Source organism: Carlito syrichta, unplaced genomic scaffold (assembly GCF_000164805.1).
Source record: "Carlito syrichta isolate Samal-C Ts95f unplaced genomic scaffold, Tarsius_syrichta-2.0.1 Scaffold308805, whole genome shotgun sequence".
Lineage (NCBI taxonomy): Eukaryota > Metazoa > Chordata > Mammalia > Primates > Tarsiidae > Carlito > Carlito syrichta.
The window spans coordinates 1307654-1318065 of NW_007252901.1; the positions used below are offsets into that span (position 1 = coordinate 1307654).

General features: G+C 52.3%; 2 protein-coding genes across 3 annotated transcripts in view; both read left to right on the forward strand.

Annotated features, from left to right (window-relative positions):
• The window catches only part of CGN (cingulin), a 23159-nt gene extending 17963 nt beyond the window's left edge, over positions 1-5196 (forward strand). Inside the window, exons 14-20 of the mRNA XM_008065810.2 lie at positions 812-973; positions 2182-2271; positions 3342-3425; positions 3516-3634; positions 3950-4058; positions 4422-4585; positions 4899-5196. Of these exons, the coding sequence (XP_008064001.1) occupies positions 812-973; positions 2182-2271; positions 3342-3425; positions 3516-3634; positions 3950-4058; positions 4422-4585; positions 4899-5040 (870 nt within the window). The 3' untranslated portion in view covers positions 5041-5196. The remainder of the gene's footprint in view (positions 1-811; positions 974-2181; positions 2272-3341; positions 3426-3515; positions 3635-3949; positions 4059-4421; positions 4586-4898) is intronic.
• Positions 5197-8544: 3348 nt separating this feature from the next.
• The window catches only part of TUFT1 (tuftelin 1), a 45180-nt gene continuing 43312 nt past the window's right edge, over positions 8545-10412 (forward strand). Inside the window, exon 1 of one of the 2 annotated variants that reach the window (XM_008065811.1) lies at positions 8545-8663. In XM_008065811.1, coding sequence (XP_008064002.1) covers positions 8604-8663 — 60 coding nt within the window. In that variant the 5' untranslated portion in view covers positions 8545-8603. The remainder of the gene's footprint in view (positions 8664-10412) is intronic. The other variant, XM_008065812.2, reaches the window with a different exon arrangement.

Here is a 10412-nt window from a genome sequence, read left to right on the forward strand (position 1 = left end):
GAACTACAGGCACGTGCTACCACGCCTGGCTAATTTTTGATTTATTGTAGAGATGAGGTCTCGCCAAGTTGCCCAGACAGGTCTTGAACCTTCGGGCTCAGGCAGTCCACTCACCTCAGCCTCCCAAAGCTCTGGGATTACAGGCTGAGCCACCAAGCCCAGCTAAAGCAGTGATTTTCAAACTCTACTGCACATTAGAGCCACCTGGGGAGATTTTTAAAAATTCCAATGCCCAAGCTGTATCTCATGCCACTTAAATCATAATCTTTGAGGGTAAGACCTAGCATCAGTGTTTTTTAAAATACTCCTCAGGTGATTCCAGTTTGTATAGATAATTTTAAAGCAATAAAGAAAATAGAGGAAAAGTCAGTGTGCTTTTTATTGTTGCCACACACTGATAATTCTAAAGAATGTCAGCAATGCTGGGCTCGGTGGCTCAGCCTGTAATCCCGCGTCTTTGGGAGGCTGAGGTGAGTGGATTGCCTGAGCCCGTGGGTTCGAGACCCGCCTGGGCAGCGAGACCTCATCTCTACAATAAAACAAAAAAATCAGCCGGGCGTGGTAGCGCATGCCTGTCATTCCGGCTACTGGGAAGGCTGAGGCGGAAGGATCGCCGGAGCCCAGCAGGTTGAGGCTGCGGTGGCCGGGAGCGGCCACTGCACTCCAGTCTGGGAGACAGAGTGAGACTCCAACTCAAAAAAAAAAAGAATGTCAGCAATGAAACATTTCTTTTCACAGGGGTGGGCTGCTCACACCCTCAACCTCCACCTTCTTACTACACTGAGCTTTCGCATTTTTCCCTCCTACTCAGATTCAGAGACTGCGGCAGGCCCTGCAGGCAGCCCAGGCTGAGCGAGACTCAATCCGATTGGACAAAGAATTGCTGGCCCAGCGAATGCAGGGACTGGAGCAAGAGGCAGAGAACAAGAAGCGCTCCCAGGATGACAGGGCCCGGCAACTTAAGGGCCTTGAGGTGAGGTCTTGAGGAATGACCCTTTGTGGGGAGGGTTCTGGGTCCTGGCATCGGTGAGACTTTCCAACCTTTTTCTGTACTAGAGATAGAAACTGACAGCCCATGACTGATGCGTTTTGTTTGGCTGTGGTGTTTTAAACAGCTTTGAATTAATTGCCAATATTAGAAACTTATAGATGTCACCCCAAAATGTGGATTTCTGGTTTCTTTGATGTTTGAAAGATATGGTAACACTGAGCTTCTAGTCCTGAGTCTGCATGGCAGAGGTTGGCTGGAGCTGAGCTGTGGGTTTCTCCCTTTAGAGTGAGCAATGTTCTTCAACTTGCTTTCTTTGATAATCATAATAATAGCACTAGCAAACATATATTGTGCTGTGCAACAGGCACTTAAGACTCATTTAAGCTGGGCTCGGTGTCTCAGCCTGTAATCCCGTGCCTTTGGGAGGCTGAGGTGAGTGAATTGCCTGAGCCCGCGAGTTCGAGACCCGCCTGGGCAGCGAGACCTCATCTCTACAATAAATCAAAAAATCAGCCGGGCGTGGTAGCGCATGCCTGTAATTCCGGCTACTCGGAAGGCTGAGGTGGAAGGATCGCTGGAGTCCAGCAGGTCGAGGCTGTGGTGGCCGGGAGCGGCCACTGCACTCCAGTCTGGGCGACAGAGTGAGACTCCACCTCAAAAAAAAAAAAAAAGACTCATTTAATCCTCAGATTAACCCTGTGGGGTAGGTAGTGTTGTTTTCTCCATTTTGCAGAGGAAGGAAACTGAGGAACAGAGATTAACTTGTCCATAGTTCCACTGCCAGGAAATGGTAGATCTGATTTTCAAACCCAGGCAGTCTGGCTGCATGTTCGTCTCTTAGCCTCTGCATGGCCCTGCCTCTGGCACTTGTTTCTGAGTCTTTCCATCCCAGCCTTGGCTCAGTTGTCGCATTTGAGAAATAGGGGGGATCTCCAATGAGGAATGGATTCTGAGGTTTGCCTTCCTGCCAAGGGGCCATGACCAGAGCATGTCCCATCCACCCCCTCCCCATGATGTCACACCTGGTCAGCAGAGGGCGCTAACTCCATGGTAGCTCTGAGCAGGGGCAAGAACCAAAGGTTACTGGGATGTGCAAGAGAGATGTCTGTGGAGGCTGGGTCCTGGTCTGAGTTTGGCATTCCAGTGTCTAGCATTTAGGGTAGAATTAACCTCTTGTCCTTCCATCATAGGAAAAAGTCTCACGGCTGGAAGCAGAGTTGGATGAAGAGAAGAACACTGTGGAACTGCTAACAGACAGGGTGAATCGTGGCCGGGACCAGGTAACCCCGTCCTTACCCCCCATCTCTGTCTACCCCTGATGATATAACCTCTTTGGTTTTTTTTGTTTTTTGTTTGTTTTTGAGTCGTAGTCTCACTCTGTTGCCTAGGCTGGAGTGCAGTGGCATGCTCACAGCTACCACAGACTCAATCTGCTGGGCTCGGGTGATCCTTCCACTTCAGCCTTCCAAGTAGCTGGAACCACAGGCGTGTGCCACCACATCTGGCTAAATCGCCCAGGCTGGTCTCAAGCCCCTGAGCTCAGGCATTCCTCTCGTCTTGGTCTCCCAAAGTGCCGGGATTATAGGCTTGAGCCACCGTGCCTGGTCAATATAACCTCTCGATCCTTTCAAAAACAACTCTGCCCTCCCATCTTTCACAATCTGGAGAGTTCTGGCTGCAGGATCTGTGTGTGGCTGGGTCTACTTCAGGGTCTTACCTACTTTGGGGAGGGTTAGTTTTCTCAGGTGGAAAGAAGCCATGAATTTGAGTGAAGGAGGGAATCCTGGTGGCCTGGGTTACTCTCTGACCTGAATGGGGGCTGTTTGGTTCAGTAATGCTAGTTCCTGGCGGGACTAGGGAGACCTTATTTAAGTTCTGTGCCTCCTCCCATTTGAATAGACTGTGATTTCTTTTTCCTTTTCTTTTTTTTTTTTTTTGAGTTGCAGTCTCACTCTGGTGCGCAGGCTGGAATGCAGTGGCACACTTATGGTCACCGAAGCCTTGATCTGCTGGGCTCAGGTGATCCTTCCACCTCAGCCTTCCAAGTAGCTAGAACTATAGGCACACGCCATCATGCCCGGCTAATTTTTTGATGTATTGTAGAAATGAGGTCTTGCCAAGTTGCCCAGGCTCGTCTTGAACCCGTGAGCTCAGGCAGTCCTCTCACCTCGGCTTCATAAAATACTGGGATTATAGGCGTGAGCCACCACACCCGGCTAGGCTGTGATTTCTTAGTTGCCTGGGAATTTGGTTCAGAGACCATCTTCAGTGACTCTGTCTCGCTTGGTTCAGTTTGCTGGCTCATCCCTAGCCCTCCCCAAGTGTGGTTCCTCTCACCCATCCCCACTAGGTAGATCAGCTGAGAACTGAGCTCATGCAGGAAAGGTCTGCTCGGCAGGACCTGGAGTGTGACAAAATCTCCTTGGAGAGACAGGTAAGAGGGAAGGTCTTGAGGATAGACCAGAGGAGGTGGGTAGAAGGACCAAGTGGATTGCTAACCGTGGAGACTTCCCGTCCCTATTAGAACAAGGACCTGAAGACCCGCTTGGCCAACTCAGAAGGCTTCCAGAAGCCCAATGCCAGCCTCTCTCAGCTTGAGTCCCAGAATCAATTGTTGCAGGAGCGGCTACAGACTGAAGAAAGGTGACATGAACCTGTTCTCCCTCCCCGCCTCCCTCCTTTTGGACTTTTCTTCTCTGGAGCTCTCTCCATCTTCTGTCTCATAAATGGCCAAACTGGCCTGGTCTTTAGGGTGGCCTTTTCTCCTGATAGAGAGCAGTGAGAGTTGCAGAAATTCTGAAATGCGGAAGACCTCAATCTCCCTGGTGCTTTGGATTTGTCCTGGATTCTCCCTGGTCTTGTGGTGGGACTCATGACTGCAAGAAGTCCTTGGAAGAAGTAGGGGGCCACGTTAGAAATGGCAGCACCCATAGACATACCTCCACCTCACCCTCTTAGGGAGAAGTCAGTTCTGCAGTCCACCACCCGCAAACTGGAGCGGAGAGTAAAAGAGCTGTCCATCCAGATTGACGATGAACGACAGCATGTTAATGACCAGAAAGACCAGGTAAGGACGTGGCGTCCCAGGGCCAAGCAGCCATGGGGCGAGCACGTATTATGTGTTGGTGAGAAGGCCACAGGAGGCTCTTACCTCCCACAGGCACTCCAGACTCGGTTGTTCCTTGTGTAAGGACAGAGCGGACTAGACTGAAAGGGCCAGACTAGTACACGTGTGTAGTGAGTGCTTAGGATGTGCTAGGTTCTCTGCGTGTCATACGTGTAGTCATACAGGTAATCCCCAAGGCAACCCTCCAAGGCTAGGGAACTTGCCCAGGGTCACTTTTATCCCTTGTCAAGATTGTTCCAGGGGAGGGTCCCAGGCCACAGTAGCAGATGCTTTTCTAACGTGGGGACTCGGTATCCTGCCCAGCTGAGCCTGAGGGTGAAGGCTTTGAAGCGGCAGGTGGATGAAGCGGAAGAGGAAATCGAGCGACTGGATGGCCTGAGGAAGAAGGCCCAGCGTGAGCTGGAGGAGCAGCATGAGGTCAACGAACAGCTCCAGGCCCGGATCAAATCCCTGGAGAAGGACTCCTGGTACGGGCCACCCTTCTTCCTTCTGCGCCAGAGGGACAGTAGAGTAGGAAGGGAATGGGAGCTGGATAAGGAGGAGAATCGCTCAGGCGGGATTGTGAAGTCACTTATTCCTGGCTGGAAGCCGTTATGATTATTTCTTAGTATCTCAGCCAGCATCCTGTCTGTACCCCATCTCCACAAATCTCTGTTTAGTGGGAGGTTTTGTGAGTAACATCTGGCCTTAGAAAAACTGGAGTTTCTTTAGCATGAAAAGCGCGGCGGTCTCCGTTTTTCTATTCCCCTTCTCTTACCAGTATTCTTTTCTCTGACTCAGGCGCAAAGCTTCCCGCTCAGCTGCTGAGTCAACCCTCAAACATGAAGGGCTGAGTTCAGATGAGGAATTCGACAGTGTCTATGATCCCTCATCCATTGCATCACTGCTTACGGAGAGCAACCTACAGACCAGCTCCTGTTAGCTTGTGGTCCTCAAGGGCCCAGAAAGCAGGCTCGAGGCCTATCCCAGCCAGCCCTGTTCTGCTCTGTCCTGCCCACCTCGGGTTCCTTGTTCCTGTGGTTGACCCAGTTATTCAGCCCTGAGACAGGGAGAGGTCTGAGTGATGGTGATAAAAAAAGACAGCAGCAATAAGCTGATGGATGGACTTTTCCTTTCCACTGGAGGAGTGGATATTTTAAGCCAACAGAGCCCTTCCCTCAAGTGCTGACCCCTCCGTCATCACCCTTAGAGTGGAATGGTGGTCCACATAGAGGCTGAGGGGACTGAGCAGGATAGGAAGGGATAGAAATTGCCATTGTGTATAAAGCTTTGTGGTTTAGCCCCTAACCCTAAGGCTCAGGGAAATACCCTATGCTGTTCTCCCTGGATTCCTGGCACCCATTTTCCTCCCACTCTGGAGCAGAGTGAGGGGAATGCTATGGGTAATGGACACGCAGGCGTGGCTCTGCCCACTTCTCAGATGCTCCTGTTTGCACAGTCATGGGACCATGTGGTGGTCCCCATGCCCCTCCAATTCCTTTTTTTCTTCTTCTCCCCTTCCCATCTTTCCCATTCCTACCTTGTTTTTTCCTTCTCAGTGCCTTAGCCAGGGTGAGGAGGTAAGGATGCTCTTCTTGCCTTTTGTATCTGCACATTCATACCTCTCCAAAGAGCAGCCTTTTCCCAGCCAGGGCCCTCACCCTTCCCTGCTGCCTCAGTGACTGGTTGAGAGAGCTGCTGGCTTCTCTACTGATGAGTCCTGAAAGAGGGACTTTGGTTTTTTTTTTTTTTTTTTTGTTGGAGTCTTACTTTGTTGCCCAGGCTGGAGTGCAATAGCATGCTCATGGCCACTGCAGCCTCGACCTGCTGGGTTCAGGCGATCCTTCCACCTCAGTCTTCCAAGTAACTGGAACTATAGGCACACGCTATCACGCCTGGCTAATTTTTTGATTTATAGAGATGAGGTCTCGCCAAGTTGCCCAGGCTGGTCTTGAACTCCTAGGCTCAGGCAATCCTCTCGCCTCCACCTCCCAAAGTGCTGGGATTACAGGTGTGAGCCACTGCGTCTGGCCTGAAAGAGGGACTTTGGAAAGCTTGATAAGGTGGTGGAGGCCTGGTTCTGCTCAGGATTTCCATCCTTCTTCTCCCTTCTCTGTGGATATGGATGTGGTTATAAGGTGGTTCCATCTGGGAACCCTGACAACTCTCTGTACAGGTTCCCAAAGCAAAAGTCTCAGTCCCTGTGGCCTTCCTTGTGGCCTCTCTGACCAGATGTGCCCAGCTTCAACAGAGAACTAAGGGACCCTTATTTGCTCAGAAGCTTGGCCCTGATTCAGGGCTTTGCCTGGGGCTAGAAGCTGACTCTTGGTAGAAAAGGGAAGAAGCAGTGGAGGATTTATTTCTCCTTTGGCTTTTGGGGAGAGCCAAGCCCTGCCGAGGAAGAGGTAAGGGGGATGATTCACTTCTCTTCCTAAGCAGGTTCTGGAGGGAGCCTGTGGGAGGAGGAAGGCTGTTCTCACCAATGACTTGTAATTTCATGATTTAAAACAATTCTTATATTCTGCAAATCAGACATTCTCTCCCAATTGAATGCAGCCTTGGTTTTATTTTAAATTAAACATTAAAATTATATATCTATAATAAAATCCCTGGCTTGTCTTCTCATTTTCCTGGCTTATTTGGAGGTCCAAGTTTTATGAATAAGTCATATTAACAGTTTAGAGACTGATGTTGGGGTTTTCTTCACTTTTTTTTTTGACTTGGGGTCTCACTCTTGTTGCCCAGGCCGGAGTGTAGTGATCACAATGATCATGGCTCATGGCATCCTCAACCTCTTGGGCTCAGGCAATCCTTTCATCTCGCCTCCAGAGTAACTGGGACTATAGGCGCCAGCCACCATGTCCTGCTAATATTTTTGTATTGATGAGGTTTAGCCATGGTGCCCAGGCTGATCTCAAACTCTGGGGCTCAAGCAATCCCCCCAGCCTTGGCCTCCCAAAGTGCTGGGATTACAGACGTGAGTCACGGCACCCAGTTCCTTCACTTCGCTTTTCAGAGGCTCTTTACAGCAGATCAGATGGGACCTAGGAAGCCTGGAAATGTTTATAGCAGCCCCATTCTCTCCTGAACAACTCTCTGGGAAGAGCAAGGCCAATAAATACCTTCTTTGAGGATTAGAACTGGGTTGTATCCCCTTGGGTCACAGGGACAACCCCACCCTTCACCTCCCAGGTACAAAGATCTTCATTCATTCCTAACTGGCATAGGATCCAGTCCCTACTTGGGAGAGAGGGAAGTTTCTGCCTCTCTGCCCTTGTGTTGCCTGGAAGGGGGAGCGAGCCCTCACCAGAGCCTATAGCCAGACGCAAGGGCATTGTCTACTCAAGAGGTCAGACCTCCTCCTGATGAGTTCTGCCTGCTGTCCATGTGAGCAGTAGCCAAGTGGAGTGGCAGGACTGGGAATAGGCTTCAGGATCCTGCCTGGCCAACCCTCTCTTAGACCCTCAAGATCCCAGCCTAGGCTTGGGGAGCAAATGCCTCTGGAGAAGTTGAAGTTCAAACTTCTCAAGAACATAAATTCCTTTTAAGGCAACGTGTCCCGCCTCTCCTAACCATATAAGGGCAACTTTAGTATAAGAGCTTCTGCAAAACAAGCCCCACCCAGAGCCTAGCTGGCTTTGACTGGCCTGGGCTTCTTGCCAGGGAAGGGCACCTGCCAGACTGGCTTGGGCCAGTCTGAGTTAGCTGGCTCTTGGTGCCTGCCTTCCTGCGGTGGAGGAAAGGTTTACTCAATTCTACCAAGCCTACAGGTTGGCTTACGTATAGGGAGAGGAGAATATATGGAAGCGTTTGCAGCTTCCAACTCTAGGGGCAGGCAAGGTGATTCTAACCAATACTAGTCTTGGAGAGTTGAAAGGAGACAAGAACCGGGCGCAGTGGCTCATGCTTGTAATCTCAGCACTTTGGGAGGTGAAGGCGAGAGAATTCCCCGAACCCAGGGATTTGAGACCAGTCTGCGCAACTTGGCAAGACCTCGTCTCTACAATGAATCAAAAAATTAGCCTGGGCGCTTGTAGTTCCAGCTACCTGGAAGGCTGGGGGTGGGGGGCGGGGTGGTGGAATCGCCTGAGTCCAGCAGGTGGAGGCTGCGGTGGCCGTGAGCGTGCCACTGCACTCCAGCCTAGGTGACAGAGTGAGACTCCAACTCAAAAAAAAAAAAAGAGAAAAGACGAATGACTCTTGAGGTACAACCACATAGGCTAGATAAAGCTGTTCAGTCGCGCAGTCCCACGTCGCGCCCAAGCCCCACCTTTATGCAAACGTGAGCGAGCGCCGATGGGGCGAGTCTCAAAGCCCCTGGGCCCCGCCCATCTCGCGCTGATCCTTGTTCTGGTTGGCGGAACAGCGTCCTGGAGGCGTGGCCCGCCTTCAGCCCCGCCCCCGACGCGCCTATACAAGGCGGGCCGTTCCGCGCGCGCTTGCCTGTTTGGAACCGGACCGCGGGGAAGACGGGCGGCACCAGTACTGTGATCCCGCGGGAGAAAGATGAACGGGACGCGGAGCTGGTGTACCCTGGTGGACGTGGACCCGGAGGGTCAGACCTCGGTAAGAAAAAGCGCTCGCACCGCCCTCCCGGTGTGGTTTGTTGGTTTCTAAGTCCGCCCCTCCCGTGCCCCGCGCGGAGTTCGCTGACATCACCCGGCGCCCGGCTCCGTGCGGCCAGCGCTTCGCGGCGCTTCTCCCTTTTTCTCTCGCCTGCGGCGGGCGGTGGGAGTCTCGGGATGAAGACTCTTCGGAGGCTCGGGGCGGCCCTGCCCTTTGGGAGGACACTGCGGCTCCTGCCTGGAACTCGGCGCCCGGGAGCCCTTGCTCGCGCCGCGGGGCTCGGGCGTCCTGTGGGCAGCTGGATGGGGTCGTGGATCCCTGCGCTTTTCTGGACTTTGTGTCCCCCCCCGAGGTGGATCAGGCTTTCCCGCGGGTCCTGGTGACCTCCGAGGCCCTTCAAAGAATTTCATGGTGCTTTGGTTGATTGGTAAGAAAAAGGGGACGGAGTGGAATCCTAGGACCTGGGCTGGGGGGGGGGGGGGGGAGACGGTAAGACTCGACGCCGAGATTGGCCGGGAGCTCCGCCTTTGACTGAGAGGGACTGGACTTTCCGCCCTGGGGGTCGCCTCTCATCTCGGATTTCTCCTCCTTCCTCCTTGCAGTTCTCCCGCTCCCTTCCCCCTATCGGCAACCGATAGCTTCCTGGGACGGTTGTTGGTTTTGCTCCGGTCTCCAGCCGCTCGGCTCTAGGGTGACGGGGATGCGGAACCCGGGCTGAGAGGGGAAGGGAAGGGAAGCGACCCATGCGAGGACTTTTGGACGAGATGAGGGCTGGGGAGAGGAGTGTCCTCCAGTGCTCGCCGGTCTGTCCTGCTCCCCTCCTCCCCTGGCCTCCAGTCCTTGTTCTCTACCCGCCCCCTCCCTCCCCAAGCTGGCCATCTGATTTTTCCTCTCCAGAGACAGAGGAGGGTAATTTTGTGGATGAGTGTTTCTAGCTCTGCTGGGGAATTTAACCCAGAATAGGTGTGTAGTGTTTCATCAATTTCCAGGTGGGAAATTGAGAGTGAAATGGGAGCCAAAGTGATGGGGAGTTTTGTGTCACCCCCCCCATCTGATTCCCTTACCCACTGCCGGTCTCAGCATGCCCTTTCGAGATAGAGCTAATGCAGCTGCGGCTGGATGATGACTCTTCTTCAAAGAATATTTGTAGGATAGGTGCTCATTTCAAGTTTAGAGTACAGATGATTTAATGTTGTTTGCAGGCCACTCTCCGTGGCTGCCCAGGCTGAGTGTTTCTGCCACGTTACAGTTTAGGTCTTGTTACTGCCCAATGCCAGCCATCCAACCCCTGGTTTTCTGTAGCCTGCCACTCTTCAGCTATGGGACCCTGAAGAGATGGAAAGAAAAAAAAAAAAGCCATCCCCTATTGTGTCAGTCAGAAGTCCTACTCCAAGCTCTTTTGTTTTTTTTAAAAGGTGGGGTCTTGCTATGTTGCCCAAACTGGAGTGCAGTGGTTCTTCACAGTCGCAGGCATAGTGCTCTACAGCCCTGAACTCCTGGCCCAAAGTGATCCTCCTGTCTCAGCCTCCTCAGTAGCTGAGTCTGTAGGTATGCGCCACCACTGGCTTCTACTCTATGCTCTTGCTCACTGCTTTGGAATGGTTGAAGGACAAGGGTGTGAGGTAAATAAAGGAGAGGGGTGTTTGGGCTTCTTTTTTGCTTGCTATAGCAAAGAGATTCAAAAAGAAGTCTAGGCCGGGCTCGGTGGCTCAGCCTGTAATCCCGTGCCTTTGGGAGGCTGAGGTGAGT